The 27,468-nt window shown below is 44.1% G+C and overlaps 3 protein-coding genes across 3 annotated transcripts; 2 read left to right on the forward strand and 1 right to left on the reverse strand.

Annotated features, from left to right (window-relative positions):
- Positions 1-3,114: 3,114 nt before the first annotated feature.
- On the reverse strand, positions 3,115-10,155 carry BTF3L4 (basic transcription factor 3 like 4). Its single transcript, XM_074545801.1, has 6 exons — positions 9,997-10,155; positions 8,853-8,916; positions 7,885-7,998; positions 5,667-5,868; positions 4,373-4,432; positions 3,115-3,503 (listed from the first exon to the last, which is right to left on the reverse strand). Exons 2-6 carry the CDS (start codon positions 8,904-8,906, stop codon positions 3,457-3,459), a joined length of 477 nt encoding a protein of 158 aa, XP_074401902.1. The 5' UTR covers positions 8,907-8,916; positions 9,997-10,155; the 3' UTR covers positions 3,115-3,456.
- A 520-nt stretch (positions 10,156-10,675) lies between these two features.
- Positions 10,676-20,349, forward strand: TXNDC12 (thioredoxin domain containing 12). The gene is made up of 7 exons (XM_074545800.1): positions 10,676-10,871; positions 12,806-12,866; positions 17,650-17,702; positions 18,224-18,297; positions 18,849-18,918; positions 19,008-19,091; positions 19,491-20,349. Exons 1-7 carry the CDS (start codon positions 10,781-10,783, stop codon positions 19,568-19,570), a joined length of 513 nt encoding a protein of 170 aa, XP_074401901.1. The 5' UTR covers positions 10,676-10,780; the 3' UTR covers positions 19,571-20,349.
- KTI12 (KTI12 chromatin associated homolog) lies at positions 14,338-15,801 on the forward strand. The gene has a single exon (XM_005482257.4). It carries the CDS (start codon positions 14,395-14,397, stop codon positions 15,115-15,117), a length of 723 nt encoding a protein of 240 aa, XP_005482314.2. The 5' UTR covers positions 14,338-14,394; the 3' UTR covers positions 15,118-15,801.
- Positions 20,350-27,468: the final 7,119 nt, after the last annotated feature.

Raw genomic sequence — 27,468 nt, forward strand, 5'->3', positions numbered from 1 at the left:
GTGAATCCCTACTGCCCAGAGCTGCATGGGTGCTGATTCCAAGGAACCTCAGGATCCTTCCTAGACCTCCCTCAGTAGAGTATCTCATTTATAGTACAGCCTTACTGTGCTTTTATGGCTTCCTGCTAACAAATACACTGGTCAATCAACCCACTGCTCACTAATTAAACCAGCTGTAAGACCTCCAGAGCTCATTTTGTACACACCAAATCCAAAACATTATTTGTGAAGATCCTGGCAGAAGGGAGCTCATAGCAACTCCTAGTTCCCATGGAAAGTTGACAAATATGAGTAGGTTATCAACATATTTCCACAGCAGTTCTAAATTCATCCTTATCATTCCTGTGCACTCTTCAACTATTGCTATATAACAAAAGCTAAAAATAACAAATCCAAGGTCTGTATTGTCCCTTTTATATTAACTCTTTCCAGCTACAAACATTCCCAGCTGTAAATTCACTTTGTTCTCCAGCTCTGCATGGGAAATCCATGCACCCAGCCCCACAGCCTGCGTTGTAACCCTGGCATCCATCACACACAAGCATTTCTCTTTCACAGAGAAAATCATGAAACAATTGCAGGTTTTTACAGATTCCTCTCCTGTCTCAGAGAAGCCAGCCAGACCCAAATTTCCCAGTCACAAACCAGGGAACTACACAAATGCACCAGCAGCCAGGGCAGGAAGGTCAGTGTTTGCTGTCTCACACATTTGCCCATTCTTTGATTTTCACTGCTCGAGCTTGGATTCCTTCACATACAATCCAGGAGATATTTTGATTTCCTTTCTGCTCCATCTCCCTACTTTCCAGGCACTGCTGAGTTATTTAACATGTCAGTAGCATCAGCAGTATCTTTAATACATCAGCAGAGCTAAGTAGTGAGCAAGTAAGCACAAGGGCTTCAGAAGGATGGTGGTTACCATGCTCCAAGCCAAGCAAAGAAGAACTTAGTGTTCACCTTTATGAGGGGAGTTTTTATTTACCAACACTCCCCAAAACTATTTTTAGTAACCTTGCATTTCCATCAGCATGTACAAACACTGTTTGTGTTATACCATGAATAAATACAGAAGAAAAAGAGCTTTTCCCACAACAGCCTTTATGGGCTACTTTTAATTAAAATCAGTTTAATGATTGATAAGCTCTAGTATTTCCAGCAGCAAATCATAAGTGGTTGACTGTTTCCAGAGACAGTGAAAAAAACTGAAGATAATATAACTACATAAGCTAGCATAGTTAGTTGGTTTACTGGTTGTCAACACAGGAAAAATTTGAGGGTTTAACATGTAAATTCAAGAGCAAAAACTAAATCAGTATTTTGTAGGAATCAGAAAGTTCAGCTATATAAACTGAGGGAATCATTGTTTCCAAGGCTTACTTTTAGTCTCTCACAAAATTCCTTCTGACATATTCCCTACATCAGAATGAACAAGCAGGAATTTTCAGTATCTGATTAGTATTCAGGAAGGGGATGTCCCATGTATCAATTCTGTGCAGTTGCTACCAGGAAAGGTTCTTCACTGTGCCTCTTAAGCAAATGGAGGAACACTGCAAATCCCTGTGGCCTCATGTCCTTCCTCTGCTCCCTGGGCTCCCACAGGCAGCAGAATGCAATTCCATGTGCCTGAGCACACATTTGTGGAGACATCTCCTCCTTAGAAACAGAACAAAGCATCTGCAGCTGATCAGCCACACAGAAAATAGGAGTGAGTATAGGGAGTGTGAAATCCTAGAGCTCTACCAGGACCCTCCCTAGCCCCACATCTTCCTTGGTCACCAAGAATGCAGGGCTGTCTCAGACAGCTGCTGCATCCACCTGCCTTCCTCAGCCAGTGCTGGTGGGAGGAGCACACAACACACAGGAGGGAGCATTTCCTCTTTTGTACTGTTATTTTATTTTGTAGTAAGATCCACGTAGTATATAAAATATAACAGGAAAAACTGAACGAAGCCTAGAAAATGAACCGAGGAGTTCAGCTGCCAAACCACCACAGCTCTACTTCCCTGGGTTCATGAAGTCTCCAGAACTCATGGACTGTTTGCTTGTACTATTACAGTTCTCTAGCATATGAGCCTACACCAAAAGCTGATATGTTCCAATTAAGCCATAGTTAAGTGACAGATGTAGAGGAAAATAAAAACAAAGTGGCTTTTGTAAGCCACAGCTGCCCTTGACAGAGGTTACAATGATGTCTAACTACTGTAATGCACATTACATCAAGAACCTTGAAAGAGCCTCTGAGAAAACGGCTTCACATTAAGCATTTTAAAGAAAGGTCATAAATACTGCACTGTACCAACAGTACCTCCCAATGTCCTCCTTATGCCTGAGGAGCATTTGTGTTTTGTAAGAAGCTACTACATAGATGACACCAAACCTAGAGGTAGGTTATAGGCCAAGGTAAGTTACAGGCAAAAAAAAAAAAGAAAAAAAGAAAAAATCCCTTTAGAGCTAGTCACTGCACAGACTGCCCAGCAGGAAGCAAGGCAAAGTGTCAACAACTCTTTCCTCCCACCCTAAACATTGTTCACACAGTGCATTTAGTTCCTAGTGCCCTAAGAATGAGAGTGGACCATCAGCTGCTAGTAAATGCAGTCATGCCAAGAGAACAGCTTGAAGTTATTCAAGCAAAAACCTGTTACTGTGCAAAACTGGTGCACTGGACTGTTACCAACCAGACCTGCAAGCTTAGCAAGTGACCCAACAGTAGAGAACCAAGGTGTTTTTCTTTTGACTGGGAAATACTTTAGTAACCAACAGGAGAACATACTGCTGAGTCTACATGGAAGGAGTCAAATATCAGCTTGTATCAAAACTTTTAAAGACAAAAAAAAATTGAAAAAGGTTTAAAAAAAGCACACTTTGATGAGACCAAGTTTTTAAAAAGTTCCTGTACCAAACAGGCCGCTAGAACAGCTCATCTCCCCTAAATCCTGGGATCAACACAAGGTTGATAACAAATGTATGTACATTGAGAAACACACCTGCAAGTACAATAGTTACAGCAAATTAACCCCAAGTTTTAATGGTGTATGTAATGCCTTCAGGTCACAAAATGTGGACAAAACGTTCACCTTAACTCCCTCTGTGCACTATTGGTAATAATCAAAGTAATGATGCTGAAGATTCATTTTATTTCTACTTCCAAAGGAAAAGGGTAAATGGTTAAATATGTGTTGTCCAATTTGTTCTCCACTATACGTACACCCACACACATACACACACCCCTCAAACTGCACTGACATTTCTTTTTGACCAAAAGAGTAGATCCTGGGAGTAAGTGCAAAATGCAAAATCAACTGACAGAAAATGCTGAACAAACAGCATCATAAAAATACAAAATATTTATATTACTGAACTATTAACAGATGATGTTCTCTGTTTCTTTAAAACTTTGGAACCACATAGCTGATTTCTTAAATCTAGTCCATGCCAGCTTCCAGAACTATTAATGTTTTAGTTAGCTTCATTCTTTGATGCTTCATCAAAATTTTCTACGAGATCTGAAAAAGATGAAGATATTTAATACAGTAATGCCCAGTAAGATTACCTTTGTAAGTTTAATGAAAATGCATATAATTACAGGAAAGGTTAAGTAATACTTAATTACACTTAGGGAAACCATGTCTTTATGGGCAGATTTCAAAGGGCTTTAGAAAATATTGTTTGTTTAAACATACACAAAGAACTAGAAATGCAGAAACATGCCAACAGTGAAAATTCTAACATTAAATGATTAAGAGCTGATTTTCAAAGGTGCTGTACTAGCTGCAGTCAAGTTTTGAGCATCAGCATTCTTTAAAAAATGCCTGCCATTTTAGAGAATTGAATTTTATGCAAGGTCACAAAGAAATAAACCAGTGCCAAGGCAGGAGGAATTCCATCTCTGGTACACACATTTTGTTTTAGCTAACACACCATCCCAAAGGATACAGTGGAATGGGGTTATTGATAAAACAGTTATTCACTGACAAATAAAGAACTTGTCATATTTACTTCCAGACACACTGGCATAAGTCCTTTTTCTTCTGCTATAGAAATAAAAACTCCCACTTCTGACCCTGATACAAAAACAACCTGGTAACTATGCCAATTATGTCATTGTGCAGTCCTAAAGCCCTGTTTGGATATTTAGATACCTGTTCAACCTCACTGAAACTACTTCAACCTAGTTTCAGTCAGTAATTAAGGTAGTTGCACAAGGTAATCTACTTCTCAAAAGTTGGAATCCCAAATCATATTTTAATGCTGTCCTATATAAGAAACCTCCTTCAGCAAATGAGGAGTATGATCACATCAAAAGCTACATATTTAAATGAATGAATCAGAATATTTATATCTTAAGTGGACATAAAAGTGTCTATGTGCCTACCTGGGACATCATCATCTTCTTCATCAATATCTTCAGATTTTGGCGCTTTACTATCCAACACTATAAAAAAAATTTGGTGCTGAGTTCTCATAATACAGAATCAGGGACACTTACACAACAAAATAAAAACCATAGATGTGAAAAAAGCAAGCACTTCCTCAATCCCCAGCAGTGACAAACACAAATGACCAGGTACTGAGAGTTACCAGCATGACCAAAAGGCTTCCTTGGGGACATTCTGACAGCAAAGCATTAGCAGAGCCATCTTCAGATGCTATGGGGTATTCATCAAGAGTTTGGAAAAGATCAAATTATACAGAAAAACCCAGCATGACTCAATCTTCTCAGTGAAGTCCCATGTTTCAATGCAACAATAATATGGCACCAACCAGTGACCAACACATCATTTGATTCAAATATGCTTATGATGATCCATCTCTCTAAATTTAGAATTTTAAATCTTCTTTAGTAATTTTATGCATTACTAAAGAAGAAAAACCCTTAACTTTCACTTAAACTCTGAACATGAATGCTGGAGTAATTAAAACTGATTTAAAAGGAATAACTGTGTGTTGAAAACATTAGAACAGGTGATGTATATTCCATTCCAAACACAGACAACTGCAACACATCCAACTACAGTCATCTTAATGGCCATATCAGCCTAACTGGAACTGTACCTGATCTTTATTCTTAATTGTAAAATTACAGTAATAGTTATACCAAATACACCCTTCCACCCATGCTCCCAAGGTTTTAAAATTAATAGAAAATAAAGAATCATATGCATAACTGTGATTTAGGGTTTTTTGTTTGTTTGTTTTTGTTTTCCATTAAAACTTTGATTTTTAAGTAGCTTTTTTTTAAGCCTTGCTTGGATTCCAAAGAGAATTGTAGAGCAGAAGAACATATTGCTTCTTCTACAATTGCAATAGAAATATGTTTTGTATGAACAAAGAAAACAGAATAGATTCCCTGACAAAAAGAACTGGTTAACTTTTTCCAAGTAAAACCTTGTTTTCCCCTAAGCATTCTGCCACACACAGCTGTACACCTGCTACCATAGCATGCCAGACTTACCCATTTCTTTTAAATCAGGGCCTTCCCGTGTAATCTTGAATCAACAAAGATAAAAAGAAAGTTCTTCCCCCACCCTCTTCTTCCACAGCAGTGGCAAATAAATAAAAGCACACACACATTTCTGACTTTTTAAGTCGTTGTTAAATTTGGGTTAAAACTTTCAGTAGCTCATATATCCTTTAAGTCAGCAGTGGAAGATTCCAAAAAGACCTACCTTGTCTTGGGAATTGTTCAGCTAACTTCCTGAGACTTGTTAAGCTGTCAGCACCAAGCTGGCTTAAGATGCCTGGAAGCATTTCTGTGATCGGTTTAGCCTCTGCATGACCAGTAATTGCAAAAGTGTTGGCAGAGAGGGAAGCTTGAACCTTGGGGTTGTTGAAGTGAATAACTGTTCCATCATCTTTTATCATGTTCACCTGTTTAAATAGATTAATAACATTTACCTAAGTGTTGTAGCATCTTGTTACACAAGCATAATAACTAAAATCTAGATTTGAAATATCAAAATTACAGAACTAGCACTCCTCCTAAAGGATAATATAACCATGATAAAAGCACCTGGAGTTAACAGCACCTAAATTCAAAGCTCCAACCTTGCCACATCAGGCTAAGCCATTGCCTTTCACAGGTGCCTGTGTCACCTACCAGGAAAATGTTCCTGCTTCTTCCCAGCTGGCACAGGGCAGGGATGCACACCCAGCTCTGGGGGATCAGGGACCAACTGCACTGAACACACTTCCAGTGCCTTCCCAAGCATTCCACAAGGGCTCTCAAGACTGAGGACACCACCCAGTGATCCTGCTCTCCTTCCCTGGCCTTCTGAATCACTGAGAATCTTACAGCCAGTGTAGTGGCCTGCTTTGGAAAGCTGAAAAGCTTTTTCTTCTAGGGATGGATAAACTATTGTGCAAAAATAATTGTCTGACTGTAGGAAGAGAGTTCTACCCATCCAACACAACAGTGGTATTAAACTTACATGAAAAAATTAAGCAATGTTTCTAAGTTACAAGGAATAAAGAGGGATTCAGAACTAAAGATGAGATCTGAAGTACAGAAACATCTAAGTTCTCAATCCTCACACAGCAGCAGAGTTCCAAATATGTTTTGAACAGGAAATCCAGGTGTGTTACTTTCCTACAAAACTAAGCAATATCCTGTCCTTTGCCCATGGGGAAATGGTAAAGGCTTCAAGCACAGTTATCATCCTGTTACTTAAGAGTCTCTTTCAAAATGACACAAATGTGTTACTCATGCTTGACTCAACATGACTCTTCTGGCTGCACGAAGCTTACCAAGGTCAACCTGCGTTCACTTGAATAAAACATTCCCCAATTATGTCTCTTGCTATCAAGGTAGAAACATTTTGCATCATCTTCCTACACTGAGATATTTAAATTCCTTAATAACTGTGTCTCAATAAAGATCCTGTGCTCTGGATCTTTATTCTTTTGTATACAGAATAAAAATTTAAAAAAAACAAAAAAAAACCCTGAACATACACTAAGAACTGTGCCTTTCTTCAGTTCATATAGCTCTGCATATTTGTATTAAGCTTAAGAAAACAGACAAACTGAACTGTTTCTGTACCAGAGGTCTGAAAACTTACAGGCAAACCTCACTGAATCTGCATTTGCCTTTGGAAGGGAGGAATGCACTTGGAGACTTCTGCATGCACCTTGCAATCCTGCTTCAATTAATTAACCACAGATTAAATACTGCACTTTAACCAAGCTGTGCAAGTACTACAGCTCCACTGAGCTCACAATGGAGAAACCTCCTCCTCTTCCCATGCATGAGGGTCACTCCCCACACTGTTATGGAAAACATGTTTTATTAATACATGTAAATTAGAGGGATTCAAGAAACATCTGAAACCTTCACATTCCCACTTACATTAATACAGAAGCTGCTTCTGTACAGTCTCTGCAGTGCTTTAAAAAACATTTCCTGGAACTACTGCAAACAATTCCAGCAATTTTTGTGCAGTAAAAGGTCCTAATTTTAATAATACAGACTCAAGCTCTTACTCAAGGAGTTTCTAAACCTTCCTTTATACTCTGCACCACACTTGCTCTAGATGTGCCTGCACAGTCCATGTACATTTACTGCTCTTCCCTTTAGAGCAAGTTCACAGAAGTCGAGAATGAAGAGAAATTTTGTTCTGCAATGAATGCTGACACACAGAGCTTATGACCTCCACCACAGACTGCCTGGCCAGCAGAACCTCCACCTTTCCTTCTCCAGGCACATACACATTTATGCCAATGAGGCAATGATACATCATACAACGTTACCTCTCAATAACCAGATCTCTATGGTTTTGCTTGGAAGATAAAACTGTTGTCAAAACTAAAAGCAAACCCACCACACCACCACAAAAACAACAGAGTGAATTTAATTTCAAACAGGAAACACTTATGTTTTCACTCTACCTCTTCAATGCCAGCAATGTTATTTACAGCCAGTTTTTTGAGGGAACTCTGAAGTTTTTTGTCATCAGCTGTAGCTGTTCTGTGCACCACCTTCTTCTTTCTGCGAGCTGTTCCCTGGGAAGAATCAAGAGACAACAGTCAGCTCTGCTCAAAATCTCACAACAGTAATTGCAAAAGTCAGGGCACAGTCTGAGCAACATCTTTCAAGTCAAGTCAGGAGACATTTCTATAGACAAAAACGTTTCTCAAATTATTTCCTTTACCTACAGCTTTGGCCATCGTTCCCAATTATAAGTTTTTTCTTAAGCATAAAGACCAAAGAAATAACAAACAGCAGCATATTTTCCCTTCCACTAAACCAGACTACAAAAATACTACTTAATATTAAGCAACACATAATGAAGTTTCCCCAAGATATTTTTTCCAAAACAAAGCACAAATACAGTGATTTAAATAGCCCCACTTTGGCAACCAAGTCATTAATGCTTTCAGAGTGTTCCACAGACAGCAATTCTGGAATTCCTGCTTTGCAAACTTTTGTACAATCACCCCTACAACAGGGGATGAGCACCCACACTGAACAAATTACATGTCTTTTTATTGGTCACATTAACTACCCACTGGAGCTCAGAGCAAAGAAACAGCTCAGTGCACAGCCAGTGCCTGGAGCAGGCACAAAGAAGACAATCCCCAGCAGGATGACCATAAAGGCAGAACTGGAACACCCAACAGGTGAGATTAGCTGGAGCTTTCACAGGTCACAACAAGTCACTGAATTAAAACAAAGCTCGCACACTGGAAACTGCTCATCCAGCCACTGTGAACTGAAAGAAACTTGCATTTCAGGTAGCTGCACTGGAGGCCAGATCACACAAAACCTGTATTAGTCAAGCCTGAGCATAATTTTTTCTTTTCTTTCTATGAACTTCAGCCTATACTTTCAAAAACATCTCTGGTGGTTTTCTTACCTTTCCTCCTATTCGGACCTGTGCTTGAAGCTTGGCCAGTTTTTCTTGGTTCATAGTGCTACGTCTAAACAGCAAAAACAAGTTCAACTTAACATCAAAACAGTAACAAAAAAGTCACAGTCCATTTTAAGAGTATTTTTATAATTACAGCTGGTTTTTCAATCTTCTAGAACATCACCCAAAACAGTGTGTCAAACAAACACACAAAAACGCAGCTTTAAAGCCACCCCACCTAAGCAATGCACAGTAGTCCTGCACTAGGAAGGACCCACGTTTAGCTCAAGTGTCTGTGCCACGATGAGGCACAGATTCCACAGGACATTTCATTCTGCATCAGGCCGAGGTACTCATTTCCAGGACGCCAGTTTACTGTTGGAAGTATTTAAATGAATTACAGGCTCCAACCAGACCCAAACCAGCACATACACCACAACTGGTCTGGGAAAACACCTTATCTTTACGAGGGTCCAGGGACACAGTCACCACTGAACTACCTGGGATAGTTTTCATATAACGCACCTATGATACTTATGACTAATAAGCGAGATCCAAACTCTTCGAAGTTCGTGTATGGACATATTTACTACATGAACCTCTGGTAGCTTTCCATCCAATACAGTGACTGGGAAGTTTGTCCACTGCTTCTCCCACAGGTCTGGTGGGACCTTTAAAGGCTGAAAGTCCTGAAAACCCATAATGGGTGAAAAACGCCTCAAGCCTCCCCGCAAAAGGAATGCATTTCGCTGCTCTGCCCCAGAAAATCATCAGAGATCCTCGGAAATCTCCGCATGTGCTTCGTGCCGTGAACGGCGGGGGCAAGGGCGGGAGCGGGGCAGGGAGCGGCGCACGGAGGGACGGAAGGGGCTCAGGGTGCAGCCGCAGAGCAGGGGGAGCGGGAGGGGAGCGCGGCTCATCCCTCAGCAGCCCGTGTACCCGCGGCCCCACGGGAGAGCCGCGGCCCCGCGAGCCAGGGCAGCCCCCGCACAAGGGGCTCCTCGCTCGGCCTCTCCTCGGGGAACGGCCCAGCACTAACCGAGGGGATAGGACCGAGCTGCCGCGGCGCCCCGCCCGCTCCAGACCGGCAGGGACGCGGCGATAGCAGGACACGGAGACAGCGGGACACGGCAGGAGCGGGCCCCCTCACCTGAGTGCGGCGGAGCCCCCGCTGCCAACACGCGGCGAGAACAAGATGGCGGCCGAGGAAGGAAAGAGAGGCGCACAGAGAAAGGAAGCGCCGCGCCACGTGACGGCGCCAGCCCGCCCGCAGGTGGGCGGGGTCGCCCACTCATTTACATAGAGGCGGGGTTGTGGCGCGCAAAGGTTTCTGGGAGTTATAGTCTCCAGGGAGCAGTAGCCATCCGTGCTTCGGGGCAGGGAGCGGTGCCCTGTGATCCAAACTGGGACGCGGCGCTTCCAACCGTGTCACCACTCGCTCTGTCCCCCTTAGTGAACCCTCCCTCATACCCTGCGCTTGCGGTCGGTTTTGCCTTCCCGCCAGCTGGACAAACTCCGGAGAGAGCAGAGCGACCAAAATGTTTATTTCGGAAGGAGAGAATAAACCCAGAACCACCCCCCTCCCACCACTGCCTGCTCCGGGCGGGACAACGCTGGGGTTTGCCCAGGGGGAGTAACCAGGGCTCTGGGGCTCCGGTGCGTTGACTCCTACCCCGGGGGTCCTGGCTCCTGTAAGGAGCTGAGCTCATCCCGAGCCCCCCACTCCGTTCCCGCCAGCGGCCTCCCGCGGCACCCCCGGGCCGACCGTCAGAGCGGCGCACCGCCCACATCCGCCATACATCACTTCCTGGGCTTTAAAAAACGGGGAAAAAAAAAAGAAAAAAAAAAAAAAAAAAAAGTCCAGCTAAGCGGGTCCTGTCCTGTCCGGAGGTTCGGGGCCGTACCCGGGTGCCGCCGCTGCTCGCGCCGACACCATGAAGGCTCAGCCCGCGGCAGCCTCCATCCTCTGCCTGTGCCTGGTGCTGGCGGCCTGCGCCGCCGCCGCCGCGGGAGGGCTCGGAAAGGGTCAGACAAACGCTTTCTTCGGGCTTTCCCCAACTCCCGTCCCCACTCGGGGCGGGTCCGGTCCCCTCAGCCCGCGGGGGCAGTGGGCGCAGCTTCGGGCTCTGGAGGCGCGGGGGGGCTTTGCGGGGTCTTCGCCGCTGTGGTCGGGTTCTGGCTGAAGCTCCTGAGGGGAGCCCCGGGGAGTAGCCCCGCCGTGCCCTGTGCCTCCGCCGGGCTCCTGGCAGGCGATGAATGGCCCTTCCCTCCGCTTCCCTTGCCCTTGGTGACCGCTCCTCACCCCGCTCCTGGCTTGCCCAGGCTCCCTGTCTAATTACCGTGTCTAATAGCCCGGTTCACCCGGCGCTGGGCTTCAGCCAGGTGGTGGCTTGGCCGTAGAGGTAAATCTCCTCCTCGAGGCTGGTTGTAACCAATTTGATCAATGACAGCAAAGCTGTGGTGTGGACCCCAGCCAGCCATTCACCCTTTAATTCCCCAGATGACTTTCATTCAGAAGATACGCTCTGTAATGTGTTGGGCAATGCTTTAAAAAACACACCGAAGCTCACCACAAAGTGGAGTTTGTTTTAAATATAGAAAAGCTTTTGAAAAGTGTTTCCCAGTTAGAACAATAGAAAGTTTTTATTATTTTAACATTTTGGCCGATGACTGAAATAGCTGAGGTGTCAGTATTCTGGGTAAATGTGACTTGTCCTGGGTTTTGCTCTGGGATGTTGAGCTTGTACAAACGCGATCCTGTGCCGGGGGCTGCCTCAGCACTGGCTGTGTGGCCGTGAGGGGACAGGGACGAGGCCTCCCCACCCTGCTCTGAGCTCATCTGTTTGATGTGTTGCATCACATATGCTCATATTTGCTCGTATCAGCAGAGATCACGTAACACAAACACTGTGCCACTGCCCTCACCTCCCGGATGCTGAAGGGAGGTGTCCCAAAACCTTGCCTTGTTTTAGGCTTTCTCCAGCTTCTTTGCCACAGTTGTCTGCTGGAGACAATGTCCACTTTCCCCTGTATCTTCACTGGGCAGTCTGTGGCTCCTGATCTCTGTGTAGCACCCAAAATCTGCTCCCCTCAGCACCTTAGGCTGGTTCCTGACTAATCTGAACCCTTAGGGATGGGAGGGGGAAAACCAAGGCTCATGTTTGGCCATCCAGCGCAGTAATTGTTAATTACTGGAACCACGACCTCTGAGGAGGTGTTCCAAGAAGAGTTTGTCTTTGTACAGCTCCTGGATCTCCTTCATCTGAGCTCTCCAGGTGGCTTTTGGCCATGTGCTGTGTTGGCTACTAAAAAAACCCAACCCTGGCTTTGCAGCTGTTAAACATACACTGACTCACTCTTAAGTCAATTGACATAACAAGACTTGTTATCTGGATGCCAGATAAAATATTTCCTGCATCGTTCTGTCACTGTAACACTCAGAAATATGTGCAATGATGTTCTTTCTTGCTCTTCCATGGTATTATCATCAGCAGGAATACTTAGCATAATAGCTTTAGAGCAATTAGTGATTATATGTTGGCCTCAAAGTTTTTAAGTTTCAGTTTAGTTCACCTTCAGTGGGATTTAAGAAGCCAAATGCTGACATGTTTAATTTGTCATTCATCAGATAATAAATGTTCACAAACTGAAAAAGAACAGAGAATAATCAGAAGGCACTTCAATTTTAATATCTGTTTGGGGGATTTTAGTGTCATTTACATACATATATAGAAATATTCATGAGCATGGTATATTTTTGTTAATTAATTTCAATGGGATTCCTCATATAACTGTGTGGGCTGTAAGTATTTCCAGAAGTCTTTCCAGAAGTGAGGCTATAGTTGTTTTTAAAAAAAGAATATAAAATGAGTTGAAAATACTCTCGAGGGTTGGGCTGTTTTCCTCCGTTAGCTGACATGTTAAATTATGCAGCATTTATAAACCCTTCTCTCTGGCAGGTTTTGGAGATCATATTCATTGGAGAACACTGGAAGATGGAAAGAAAGAGGCAGCAGCCAGGTATGTTCATTAGTTTTAAATACAGAAATGTGTCTTCAGAAGCATTCACAGTGGTTCTATTTCAGCCCTAAATTTAACCACAGAAAAGATTCTCTTTTAACAAAAATGAGGGTGGTTTAGGAGACTCTTCAGATCCCTACAGGTTATTGGAGAGAAAATACAGAGTTTTGTTAAGTTTGCTAAGGCACCACTTAGGTTTAATTACTGCAGTCTAATTAAGTGATTGAAGCCCTAGCATGTCTTTGAAACAAGAAAATAATTATTTATCGCAGTAAAGAAATATATGGTTCTCAAACACACAAATGCAAGTGTAAGTGATGCTCAGTGCCCTTAAACTCAGCAGTGCTGAGTTCCCAAAAATTCCTTGTGCCTGTATAGATGAGGCCTCAGCATGAGGTATTTTGTTTCCATCTGCAGCAAAAATCTGGAAGTTTCAAATTGTAGTGAAGTGACAGAACCTGGTTTGGGCTAAGCTTAAATTCTAAAAAGAGCAATGTCTCTATGAAAAATGACATCTTGACTTTCTTTTCTCAGAGTTTCTTCTGCTTCTTGTTAAAATCCAAGAAGTAGAATGGCATGCTTATAAATTTTACTTGCATTTTAACTTTATAACCCAGATCTGACAATGCTGACATGAGCAGAAATTACTTATGCCTTCCAGGTTTGCTGTTTAATTTAGCTCTGCTCTCAAACTGATCCATCTGGCAAGTTCTACACTCCAGTGCAGACATTGAATTAACCCAGATGGTACACTTCAGAAGTCTTAGAAGTTTTTATAACTTGATACATTGGCTTTTTTGAAAAAAAAAAAAAAAGTAGATTATTTCAGTTTTTAGAGTTATAATTGTAGCAGCAGCAGAGGAAGCTTTAAAATGAGACAGAAGAGGGTGGGAGGGATGGCAAGGTCTGACCTCTCAGGTTTGGGCAGGATTGGTGCTCGGCTCAAAAAGACCCTGCAGCAAGGAATGGGATGGGATGGGATGGGTGGGAACCACACTCTCATTGCTGATGCACAGATCTGCTCGCTGATTTGAGCGCGGCAGCATTTCAGTGTTATTGAATTGAAGGCCTGGGAGAAACTACTAGTTGCAACGAAAATGTAAACGTAAACAGTACAGGGGTTTTTCTCCGACCATAAATCAGGAGATGTAAAATTACTCAAAATTATCTGGAATGCATCAAATGAGATGCACCAGAGCCGGTGGTCTAGGAAGTTTCAGACCTTCAATTTCAATTCTGTAAACTCCACAATGTCACGGGATGCTGGGGACTTGCTGGGTTTAAGTTCCCTGAGGGCGAGGGCACGGTCCCTCCGTCCCAGCAGCTGCTGCGAAGGCGTTTTTGAGCGGGACGCCTCGCAGGGCGGTGTCGCGGTGCAGAGCCGTGCCGGGGCGCGGCGATTCTCTCCGCCCGCGGGGAGGAGGAGCCCGGGGTTGGCCGGGCGAGCTGTGGGGGTGTGTGTGTGCCCGTGCCCGGCGGAAGCAGTCGCTCCACGTCCGGGTCGGGTGGCGGTGTCGGTGTCGGGGCGATGCCGCTGGTGGTGCTGTGCGGGCGGCCCGGCAGCGGCAAGAGCCGGCGGGCGGCCGAGCTGCGGGAGGCGCTGGGCGGCCCGGAGCGGGCGGCGCACGTCGTGGCCGAGGCGGAGGGCGGCCGGGCGGCGCTGCGGGCCGAGGTGGAGCGGCGGCTGAGCCGGCGGGACGTGGTGATCGTGGACGCGGGCAACGAGCTGCGGAGCATCCGCTACGAGCTGTACTGCGCGGCGCGGCAGGCGGGCACGGCGCGCTGCCTCCTGCACTGCGCCGGCGGCGCGGGCGGCCCCGACGAGCCGCCCTTCGAGGAGCCCGACCCGAGCTGCCGCTGGGACCGGCCGCTGTTCACGGTGCATGGCGAGGAGCCGCTGCCGCTGGGCGCCATCCGCGCCGCACTGTTCGAGAGCGCCCCGCCGCCGCCGCACCGCTCCACCCGCACGCAGCCGCTGCAGTCCTGCGGCTTCCTGCACCAGCTGGACCGCGTCACCCAGGACGTGCTGGCCGCCGTGCTGGCCGCGCAGAGGAGCGGGGCGCAGCCCGGAGAGACCGTCCGCGTCCCCGGCGTGGCCGAGGGGCTGGTGCTGAGCCGGCCCGTCAGCGTGGCCGAGCTGAGCCGCCTGCGGAGGCAGTTCATCAGCTACACCAAGATGCAGCCCAGCGATGAAAACCTGCCCCAGCTGGCCAGCATGTTCGTGCAATACCTGAACCGCAGCATCCAGTGAAGTGCCACCCGTGCCACCCAGCAGTGGGGCGGTCCGGCCCCCGAGTGCTCCAGCGGGGTGAATGTGCCTTGGGGCACAGACCTGTGGAGCGCGGGTTCCACCTGTCGGGGATGCTCGGATCGCTGGGCAGCAGCAGCAGCTCGGGGAAGGTGGGCACCGTGTCCTGCAGCAGCCGAGCCAGCTGCATTGCTGGGGGATCTCCAGGGAAGCAGTTCCTCAGCCCTGCCTTCTCCCCACTGGCTTCTTGTAAAAAGGGAGCTACTGCTGCGTCCCCAAGCAATGAAATCTCCTGTGGAGATGCAAACCCCAGTAATCTAATAGTGTGATGTGACAGTGTAAAAGGTGATGACTGTAGGGAAGAATTTTCCCTCCACATTGGCATGTGTGTGTCTGGAATAAGAAGATTGTTTTTCTAGAGCTGCCACCAGAAAATGTCAAACTGCAGAAGAGACTTCAGGTCCAGAACTGGAACAGGCTGTATTTTTAGGATGTGACTGTTTCAAAAAAATCTGACTCACCCAAGAGAGATTTTCAACTTTGCACTGCAAAAGGGTGCTGGCTTAACAGACTTAAACTTCTCTGTTTCAGGTTTAATAATAAAATTGTGCCTTAAATGGAGTAAAGTCTTAATTTACCTGCAGGACTATTTTACTGAAAAACTTGGCCATGTCTTTTGTCTTCAAGGTCATTATACACCCTTAAAACCATCATTTTACACCCTTAAAAACACAAGTTGTTTAAGAATGAGTGCTGTCATAGGAAAAATGAGCTAAAATGACAGAAATAAATGTATTTATTTCTGTTCTGTGTAAAACTCATAAGTCTGTACTGGCTGTGATGGGTAGCTAAGTTTCCAATAATTTTGGGTACAGCTTATATAAACCTCTCACTTTCTGGTGGATGCTTCATTCTTCATTCTAATAAATGGTGGCTTTTGGTTTTAATTTTATGTGTAGTGCTCACTGGGATGAAATGGTGAAGTGGGGCAGGAAGAGTTATTTCAGTTACAGTGTCTGTCTGTCTGGCACACCAGCTGCTAAGGGGCTTTATGCACTGCAGAACTGAGAAATTACTACAAAATGTTTTTATATAAATAAGTTTACTTAACAAGTCAAAATAAAGAGAACAAAGCTGAGAAAACACATCAATTACCACAAACTTCTATGAGTTCTCACTGACTAAGACTTGGTATTTCAAGGAAGTGAGCACTTGCATTTAAAATCTGCTTTTAAAATTTCTCTTTAAAAAGTGTATGCCAGTGCTGACCACCGGACCATTGAACTCTTTCAACATGAATCACTGATCCTTGATGATAAGAACAATCTTAAATCCTGTCTTAAATCAGCCTCTCCTCAAGAAATAAGCAAAAGAATTTTGGACTCTGTAGAAACAATGAAAAGAAGTCAGAGAGAGGGCACTGAGGCAGTGCAAGCTTTACTAGGGAAATGTGTATTCTTGCTCCTTACTGCAAACAGTTATAAAGTTGATGACATGTAGGTTAATTGTAGATGGCAAATTTGTGTTTAAACAATTCTAAATGTTAATGGCTTCATTTCCACCCTTTCCTCATTCTAAAGTTCATTGCTGAACATTGTTAAGTAGAGATTTCCTTTCATGTCTATTTACACCTGAAGAAAAACTCATACATAGTTCTGCTAGTAATTAATGTTGTTGTGTGCAAAGGTGTTAATAATTCATGTGTATGAAAATTTGACTTTATTTTTATTCCCTAATACGGTGCGGAGTTTGCAGTCAGAGAAAGCTTACAGTTTGCTTTGCTTGGCATATCCTGAAAGAAGTATCCATATAGGATGTCCTCTCCAGATTCCTTCCTCTCCTCCACCTCATTTTAGGCTGTTCTTACTCTTCTGGAAGCCATATCATTATTGTATGGAAACAATCTCTGGGTACTGTAGCTAGAAAATGTAAAATGAATTATTTGGAAAGAATGAAATCAAAAATAACTTTGGTCCTTTTGTGTTGCACTTTATTTATGCTGCAGTTCCTCACAGACCCCCTCTCCTTAGCCCTGGTACTGGACACATCTATCACAGTTAGTTTCAGCATACAAATGTGTGGGAAGCCATGCAGGCAGCCAAAGGGTTTGCTGGGTTTTTGGGTTTGCTGGTTTGCTCAGTGAGACTTGGGCTGTAATGGGGAGAGATTGTCACCCACTGGATTGTCTTAAACAGTCAGAAAAATCCATCCTGAGATCTCTCAGGCAGCTGCTGTCATTAACCATTTCCAGTAATACAGGGGAAAAAAACATGACCAGTTGTGTATCTGAGGAATCTAAACTCAGAAGAGAAAGTCTCCTCCTCTACACAAGCAGTTATTGGCTGGCAGCTATAATAAATTATTTTATCATGTTTTAAGATTGGGAAAGCTTTCTGCAAGACAATCGTAGAGCACTCCTTAATCTCTTTATATCTTACTTATTTCCCATTACATTTAGCCTTTGAGGAAGCCTTGACTATTAAACTGCACATGTAATAGAATTTCTTTGACAGTTTTCTTTCTTCTTTTTTTTAGTGGTTTGCCTCTTATGGTTATCATCCACAAGTCCTGGTGTGGAGCTTGCAAAGGTAAGTGCATTGAATACTAGAGCTTGCTGAAATTTCTAATGAAATTGAACACTTTCTAATTGAAATTGTCTTTGTACAGACATCAAGTAGCTATAAGAAATGTGAATTTTTCATCCAAAATGTAACTAATGATATTTGTATTTCATTGAGAGTGGAATAATATGGCAGTGTCATAGCAAACAAGGTGGGCGTATGGCTAAGCCTTAAAGGATGGGGTAGTTGAGTGGGAGTGGTGGTTCACAGCAGGATTTCTGTTTCTGTGGCACTGGATCAAATAGAATCACCTCTGTGTGTTGGGCAGGCTTCAGCCCATGGCTGCCAGGCTGGAATTGCTTCAGTTACCTCCTGTTCTGAGCCTGGAAGGGTTGGACACATACATTCCGTTTACCCACTGCTTATTGAGAAGTGCCACCTCTCCAGAGGGAGGCATGAAGTGGAGATTTTGATATTGACCTGAAAATCTGAAATATTTTCCACTGCTTTTACATGCCTCTTATTTTTATTTTTATTTTTTTCTTTAGCTTTGAAGCCAAAGTTTGCTGAATCCAAGGAGATCTCTGAACTTGCCCATAATTTTGTTATGGTCAACCTTGAGGTAGGCTGCCTTCTGCTCTGTATCCATGTTCTGCCTAGTAATGAAGCATTTGGAATCTGACTCAACTGGTTGCATCCTGTTTTGTGTACATCCTAAATCCTGCACTCCTAAATAGGCATTCAGGATTGATTGATAGAGCTCATTGTTATAAAAAGACATTTTTCAGTCTGGTTATTTTAATTTTGTTTATAAACCTGGCTCTCTGCCATTTCCTCTTTAACAGTTTGTACCTTGTGTGATTCAGTTTCCACAAGAAAGGGATTTATGTTCATTCTCTCAGTACATAACAAATATTCCTGCACCAGAGTGGGATGAGTAATGCAGATTGATAGACCAGAAAAAATATTGTTTTTACAAATGATATTTATGTAGGTAAAAATAACTTTCTTCCCTTGGAGAGTGGAGGATTCTGCAGTTACTTAGCATCTCTTCAAGATGTAAATTGCTCAAGGTAGAAGGAATCTGAAGGCAGTAACTTGTTTCTGTAAAAGGCACCATGTTTGTTAGCTGTCTTGCTAATGGCTTCCCTCTCTCCTGCCTTGCTGTGGAAGGATGATGAAGAGCCAAAGGATGAAGCCTTTAGTCCTGATGGAGGTTACATTCCCAGAATCCTTTTCATGGGTAAGGCATCCACAGCTGTTGTGCCCATTCACAGCACTGGGTTCTTACTGTTTCCATCTAAATTTCCTGTTGGATTTCTTATTTCACAGACCCCAGTGGAAAGGTCCACCCAGAAATCATAAATGAGAGAGGAAACCCCAGCTACAAGTATTTCTATACCAACGCTGATCAAGGTATGTGCTGAATCATTTGAAGTGCATTTTTAGTGAGATGAAGCTTTGGCAATGGAGAGAAATTATGTTAATTTAAAGTGTAACTGGGAGTGGTTAAATACAGTGTGAGTGATTCTCTGATCCCTCAGTAACCATATTCAGAATCAAGACTCACCTTAATACCTACTAAAAGTCTCTAGGACTTAATTTTGTCTCCAGTTCAGGCAAGGGAAATCATGGAATTTGCATGATCCAGCCACACATAGTTGGGGTAAGGGTGCAGGACTGTTTTTTCCTTACAGATTAATCTGTAGATCTACATTCTGTAACTGTGTTGTTTTAAATCACTTTCATTACCAGTTCACCTTGATGTTTTCACCCTGAGATTAATGGTTGGTATCTCTCTGTGTAATCTTTCAGTTGTCCAAGGGATGAAGGAGGCCCAGGAGAAGCTGACAGGCGATGCTTTCAAACAAAAGCACCTGGGAGATGAACTATAATGAATACACTGAATTTACCTTTTCATCACTTCAAAACTGAGAGGAAATGATTAAACAGACTAAGAATGTAGATGCACTGAAGGGACATAATTCCCCTGTCAGCAATGTTAGGTTAAAAACCCTGTTTGGAGTTCACACACACACACACACACACACACACACACAACACTTACAGTGTTTTCTCTGCCTGGCAGTTGGCACTGTGGTGGTTCTTTACAACTGGATAATGTGCAAACACATCTCTCAGTGTGTTTGAGAAGCCACTAATATTTGGTGTTAAAAGGGAGGTGTGTAGGGAAGACAGAATTTGAGGACAATGTGATGGGAAAAACTAGAAGTAGCCATCATTTTGACACTAATCAGGGTTGAATCTCTCTTTTCTCACTGGTATTATGTGATCCCATAGTTTTTACTGGGCATTCCCATCACTGGGGCATGTTCCTGGGCCAGTTGTTTTCTAGCTATCCAAAACCATGAATTCTGCCACTACACCAAGTAGAATACATTTCATGAATGTCCAAATAGCATGTGAATTATCAGCTCTGCAAATGTATTATTGTGTAAAACTGTGTGATTCATCTTTATTTGCCTTTGGGCAGAAATGTAACTTTTTCCTTATGCACTCACCTTTTGATTGTTCCATCAAGTGAGGGTGGGTTGTGTTGAAGCTTTATGGGGTTTCCCCTTTTATTCTTTGAATGTTTTTGGCGAATGCCTTGTCATCACATTGTACTGTATTTTTGTACCAGGGTGAAAAAATTAAACCTTTTTAAAAATAAGCATGCAGAGAGTGGTTTGTGGTTAAGGGCGTAGCTTTATGTTCTTAAGCATGGGGGATATGTTTGGTTTGTTTGTTTTTGTTTGTGTTTGTGTTTGTTTGTTTTTGTTTGTTTGTTTGTGTTGCAGTGGTTATTAATGTTGACTGTCACAGCTGAAGGTTTCTCCTTTTTTATAATTAAAATACATCATTTGTTTTCCCATACAATTACAATTCACCATTCTTACTCTACCCCCACTGTTGAAGGCAATGTGTTTCTTTACTGGAACTGAAGAGAAGAATAGCAGGGAGTAAAATCACCCCTCCTGACCTGCTGGGGACACTTTTCCTAATGCAGCCCAGCTTGCTGTGGGCTCCTTTGTCACATGAGTGCATTGCTGGCCATGATCAGCTTGTTCTCCACCTGGATTCCCATATTCTCCTGTGCAGCAAAACAGATTTCCAGACTTTCTTGCTTCCAGTTGAAGGGCTTTGGATTTCCCTTTCTTGAACCTCCTGACAACGCTCTCTGCCCATTTCTCCAGCCTCTTCAGGTCCTCAGTGGCAGCACAACCTCTGTTACATGGAGATCAGCCTCTCTCCCCAGCTTTGTATCATCTGCCAGTTTGCTCAGGGCTGGGTGTTAAAAAGTACCAACCATGGGTACTCCACTAATGCTGAGCCCTCTTCAGGCCAGCTGTTCTGCCAGTTTTCCATCCAATTCACTGCCCTTTTGTTTAGGTGTCTATGGGAATGCTTTGGGAGACAGTGTTGAAAGCCATAGTAAAGCCAAAATAAACACCATCTACTGCTCTCCCCTCAGCCACCAAATTAGTCACCTCAAGCAAAAATTCCTGTCCAAAAGACACTTGCCATAACTTCCCATAACAAATGCAATAATTTTCTACAGATACTTACTGAGGAGCTATCTGAGGACATAAGGTGGGGAAAATTGTTTAGAGAATAAACCCAACTTGTCTACTGAATCAATTTTTACTGTTCAGCAGCATTAGGAATTCTACTTTCCAGACCAGTCTGTCTAAGAAATTTTAGGCACCAAAACTTAACTGGGTACTAAAAGACAAGGACTCAGTGGAATTAATGGAATTATTGCACATTGCAATTACCCTGCTCAGCTGCTAATAGTTACTCTACAGGCTTTATCCTCTGCTTCTCTTGCAAATTGTTTAGTAAATTAGCAATGGAATTGAACTCAGCAGCTACTCTCAAGTCATATCAACCTCAAAGTAAATCTATATAAGCCTTAAAAAAGAATTTGTGTTGTGCAAAATATTCTCTTTTTTTCCCCAGTTCTATCCATTGAGCAAATAAAAAATAGATCCTATCTGATGCTTATTTTATTTAGAGCTTTAGATTGACATAACTAAAAAATCATTGCTATGGCTTTTTTACTTGCCAGCAGGGGGAGGACTCTGCGTGTTTGTCTGGGAAAGGATTCAACAAATCATAATTAAAAAGCAATCTCTGATGCAAATTAGCAGGGTGCACCTCTGTGAATTTCCATGCACGACTTTGCAGCAGCTCTGCCCTGCTCTTATCTCTCAGTGAAGCTGCAGCCTGTGGGATGATGTGCATGAAGTGTTCCTTTCTTTGCAAAATGCTCTGATGCCTGAAGCAATGTGGCCTCAAAGTAATTTTTAGAAAGTTCTTCATCCACAGACATCTCCCTTCAGTGGCAGGGGCGAGCAGTGTGCTTCATTCTTTACATTTAAGACCACCCTGATTCAAAATTATCCTCCTTCACATCTTCTCTGGCACAGCTCCTCTCCTTAGCCCTTCATGCTTTCCAGACTTGGTACTTTGGAAGGAAGAACTTATTGCATGACCCTTTTCCTTTGTCCTCCAGCTGCCTCCTTTCTCTGTAATCCTTTCTACCCTCTGTATGTTCAGTCATGGTGAGCTGGTACAGCTTCCCCACCCTCTCTTCCATTTGCTCTTTTCTAGAGCACACTTTTGTCCCCTGTAGCAGGATGGAGCTTGGCTCTTGCTGCCCTGCTTGGTGTCTAGCTGGGCAGAATATGATTCATGTGCTTTCACAGTTTGATTTCTAGGGACAGCTGGTTACCTTGTGTAAAAGCTGTTTTCACATCTCTGGATTACAGGGCAAACCTACTTTTGATGTTAAGTCACTTAAGTATTTTTCTCTTTTCTACCTGTTAGTTTTATACCTGGATATTTTTGTTACTATCTCCTTTACATCCTGCTTCTTCATGATCTTGATAAGATGGTACAGATGGTTGGCATTGTCTTCTGTGCAGAGGGATCCACCCAGCAATTGCTTTTTGTATGATGTGTGAGTTTATACACAAACAAGTCCCCAGGGCTTAGAGGCTTGCAGGTCAGTGTTTCCTGTAGCTGTGTTTGAAGTTAATGACACTGCAGCACTGCTCAGAAACCAAGACCTCAGCTTAGTTTGCCCCCATCACCTTTGTTTCTTGTGCTGCCCATCTGTGTGTGACTTGCAGTAACTTACATGATCAGTTCTTCAGATGCATTTAGAAAACCCCTTGGATTCTCAGCTTTTCCTCCTTCTATGGTGATAAAAAACCCCAAGACACTTCAAAATTCTTAGTACAGACCCAGCAAATTGCCAGACTGAATTAATCTCTTGTAAATAAACATGCTGTCAGTTCTCTTTTGTCCAGAAACAACCTGCAGAGGAAAAACATCCCAAAGTTAATTAGGGAGTGCCTGGATTGCAGCTCCCATCTGGCTGCCTGGGAGCAGAGGTTGCTTTGTGCACCTGAGGCTGGACAGACTTTAAGGAAATTTCAGCTGGAGACTTGGGAAACCTCTCCTTTGCTGTGTTAAGCAGCAGGGAACAAAACTGCAACAACCAAGAATGCCTGCATGGCCAGAGTGTCCCATCTGTCACCCTGGCATGCTGAGTTTAGGAGTCATCTACTTCAAACACACTTTTGTCCCCGTGGCTGTCTGCCTGCCACCGTGTCTAGCCTGTATCAAACTGCTAATGAGCTTCAGAGCTCGTTTAGAGCTCCTGTAATAAATAGCTCTGAAGTGAAATATTATTAAACCCCGATGAATATGAGGTCATATTGGAGGTAATGAAACTTCTCTTAACTTTTGTTAAGAGGAGAGGTATTTGCATTTATGTTATGCTGTGATATTTATTTGCAGCTGACCTGGTATTTTTTATACCTGCTTGGGTTTGCCCAGCCAGGAGAACACTCCAGGGCTACTCCTTGACAACCGTCGCTATCGGTGGCTCCAAACTTGAGGCCTGAGGATAGAGATTCAGAAAGCAATAAAGATGGAATTACTCTGAGCAGAGCTCTCTCCAGAGAGTGGGATGAAAAGGGGAAGTCACTGCAAATCCATGCTCATTTCACAGACAGCAAAGCCAAAGATGGGGTTTCTCTAAAAGGTTGCATCCCCTTCCCAGACAGCTGTGTAAGTTGTCTTTGGCACTGGCTGGAGAGGGAAGGTTGCTGCCTGGAGGAAATCAGGAAACAATAATGAAGGTCTGTCTAAATGTTAGAAGTCACTTTGTCTTAAAACTATTTGGCATATTAACCCATTCCCCCTTCCCTCCTTGAAGAAACAGGTGCTGATTTGTTAAGCAGTTAGTCAAATAATCTCAGTTTGCTTTTCCCCTCAAGGTGTGTCTAGAGCAAGGTGTGGCTGTGCACAGTTCCCAGGCCTGCCATTGTCCAGGGAGCACCACTCCTGCCTCTGCAGCACCAATCTGGTGCCACCACGTCAGCACCCTCCAAGGAGGAGGAATCTTCAGTGACAAGTGCCAAGCCAGCCCCTGTGACCTGTCACAGGCAGTGGCAACAGGGACCAAAGCTTTAGTGACCCTCTCCAAGCTGTGAAAAATGGCATGGCACCATTTTGTGATGGTGAAATCTGCAGTAAGTTCCTTTGATTATGGAAAAAAAAAAAAAAAAAAAAGAGACCCCAAACTGCTCTGCTCTCAACTGTGCTGGAAGCAGGGACTGGCTGACCTGTGCTTGCAGCATTCCAGCTTCTGACTCAGAGCAGTGAGAGAGGCTGTCACACACCAGCCATGCTGGCTCTCATCCCAGCACGGGGCACAGCATCAGGAAAAGTGAAAAGTGCAGGGAGCAGCCAGGATGTGGGACAGGCAAGGTGGGGGGAGCAGGCAGGTCCAGCCTGCCCATGGGATCTCAGGTGGGTGCGTGGGTGCTGCTCCCGTGCTCTGTTTGCCTCCAGCCAACACAGGAATCTCCTCCTCCGTTCCCATGTCTCTGCTGTGATGTGGGGAGTGAGGGGGAGCCAACTTCCTAGAGTTTGCACCCTCTCAAAATCCCATTGTACCACTCCCAGCCAGGGCAAGGGAGGAGCTGGAGCAGAGCTGAGGGGGCAGCAGTCTGTGGATTGAGTTTGGCTAAGGCTGTAGGTAACTGGCTGCTGATTAGAGTTCATTTGCTAGTGTACACTCATTTTGGGACCATTTTGCCCATGCACAGCATGAAATAGGTAGATGTGCTGCAGAAATATTAATTGATAAGAACTGCAGATGTGCTCTCTGCTTTTTGAGAGTGCTTCAGGTCACAACATGACATGCTGTGCATGAAATAAGCTGCACTGGCAGCACAGTCAAATTTGGATGTCACTTTATTGTGCTGTTTCTGATATTATGAACAATGTTCAAAGAGCCATTTGTGAGGATTTGGATGCATTAGCCCTGTTAAAGGGAATGAAATTTGCACACATCCTGGGGACACAGCATGGGCCTTACATGCTCTTTATTCCACACTGAAGTGGAGAAGAACCTGGGTGAGTGCTGCCTATTCAAACAAGGACGATTTTGTTTGTGGGTGTCCTGTTTTCTCCTGGCTCCCCTGACAACAGCTGATTTAACTGTTTTGGTGCTGCTCTTGCTTTAATAAATCAGTCCATAAATTGATAAATTAATTTTTTAAAACTCCCTTTTTAGAAAAGATTAAATTTGTTTCTTCAGATCAATTGCACTGTGAGAGGATGGAGTGTTTTGAATTTAAAATGTTGAGAGAGCAGTGGAGTATGTATGTTGTGCTTGATAAATGTGCTCTCCTGACTGCTGGGAGAGAGTGAGATAGATCCACATGTCAGAAAACAAGATAAAGCACAGCATCTGCTCTTCCACCTCCGTGTGCTTGTGGGAGTTCTTTCCTGTTTCCTTATTTCCCCATCTATAAATCTAAAATAACAAAGACCTCCCCCACTGGAAGTGGTATCAGCAATTCATGACCATACAACATTAAAACCTGGCAGGGAAGTGCACTAGGAGGGAAAAAATTATTCACTCCATAAATTATAGAACCATGTCTAAACAAGGTGATAGACAGCAAAAATCACTATGTATTCTCCTGTCTCCTAATTACCCGGGTGTCTTCTTTTGGTACCCCTGACTAAAAAAGGGCTTGTAGGTAAACACTGGCATTTCAGGGGTGGCATGAAATCTAAAAAAGCCTTTGGAAATTAGGATTGAACAGTGGCTCTGCACTTGTGCCTGTGTTTTTGGAGTGTCAAATCAGGTGATCACTGCCAGATGCCCAAGTGAGCCTTGGCCATGGTGTGTCCTTTGCATCAAAGGTGCAGGTGTGTGCCCATGACCATTTGCACTCTGTGTTGGTGCTTTGTAGGGCTGTGGGATCACAATGATTTTCTAGACTGAGCATCAGTCAGCAGACAGAGGGAAGAGCTCTACCCATGCTGGGTTGATGAGAAGTCGGGTTTTGGCAGAGATCAATTACCCCAGAGCAACAAGAGGATTGCAAGGAGCAGGAAAGATTTTTTTAGGTGTCAAGCCTGCTAGGCTGTCTTTGAAATACTTGTTGTAATGAGTTGGGGATTTTGTTACGCTGTTGATTATTTCTAGTTGCCTACACAAAGCTGTTATTTTGCTTAAAGCTTAAATCAGGGCCTGGTTTATATAACAGTAATTTTAGCTGGGGTTTTGATGGCAAATACACATTTTCATTCTAGATGAGGGTAGAAAATTACTCTGATGTTGGGTAGAATTGTCCCCTGGGCCACCTGGCAGATAGCTCTGACTTGAGTAAAATGGCATCTCTGATCTGCAGAGAGAAGAGGTGCTCCTTAAGGCTGCTCAGCATCTCTCCTGTGATTGTTCCTAAAATGTTCACCTTAGCTATATGCTAGTCATACAGTACTACTGTGCTCCCTGGCTTTCTACACTCCCATGACACTGGTAACTGGTCAACTGCTCTGGACAAAAGGTAGCAATAAATCAATTGTCAGACTCCTCTAAAGTGAGGGAACTGTTATAAAGCTCAAGCTGCTCCAAGGGCTGGTTGACCTACGAGCCAGTCTGAAGATCAGAGCTGAGGATCAGATGCTGAAGATCACCAGATGTGCAAAAAGCTTTTACAAGGGGACAAAATTGTTCCTGCGCTGTGTGGGCAGTGTCCGAGCCAAGTGCTGCACATCAAACAAAAGGCACAATGAGACTGAGAAGAAAGCAGCAGTGCTCTGGAGGACTGGTGAGAAGACATCTGCACCCCCAAGTTTTAGGGGTTTGAGTTCAGAGGTACTGCCTGAAGGCAGAAACCCTGCAAATCCAGTACCTTTGAGCACCTCCTGCTCTGCCTCCCCTCACAAGGAGCCTCTCTCCTGGGGCCCAACAAGACCTCGTGTTTGTGCTGAGGCACTTGCTTAAATCCTGCCATCTGTGCCGATTGTTAGGGAAGCACCTTCTTGGTTATGCCACACATAATGTTTAATATGTTTTTAAAAACCCAATATTTTGTTCATTCTGTCCAGGGCGTCATGTTCAAAGACTGTTTTGGTTTCCTGGAGAGGAACAGACCACAGTCAAGTCTCTCTGAGGTCTAAAGGGTTTTAAAGCCAAGAGGGTCCACCACAGCCTCTTCATCAGAGCTCCTTCATGTGAACGACTTAGAAAGCAGCCCCTGCCTCAATTTCTGTCTCCTCACCAGTAGGAATGTAGTGCCTGATGCCACATCGGCCATCACTAGGCTTCAGAGTTAACCGTGCTACTGATGACAATCCCAGCCCGTGCGGAAAGCGCGGTAAGAACGGCAAGTTCGGCTCGTACCCGGGACGTTTGCCGGGCCCGCGGGGGCTCCTGAGGCGATTGCCGTTCCCGCGCTCCCCGCGGGCCCCCGCC

The sequence above is a fragment of the Zonotrichia albicollis genome, chromosome 8 (assembly GCF_047830755.1).
Source record: "Zonotrichia albicollis isolate bZonAlb1 chromosome 8, bZonAlb1.hap1, whole genome shotgun sequence".
NCBI lineage: Eukaryota > Metazoa > Chordata > Aves > Passeriformes > Passerellidae > Zonotrichia > Zonotrichia albicollis.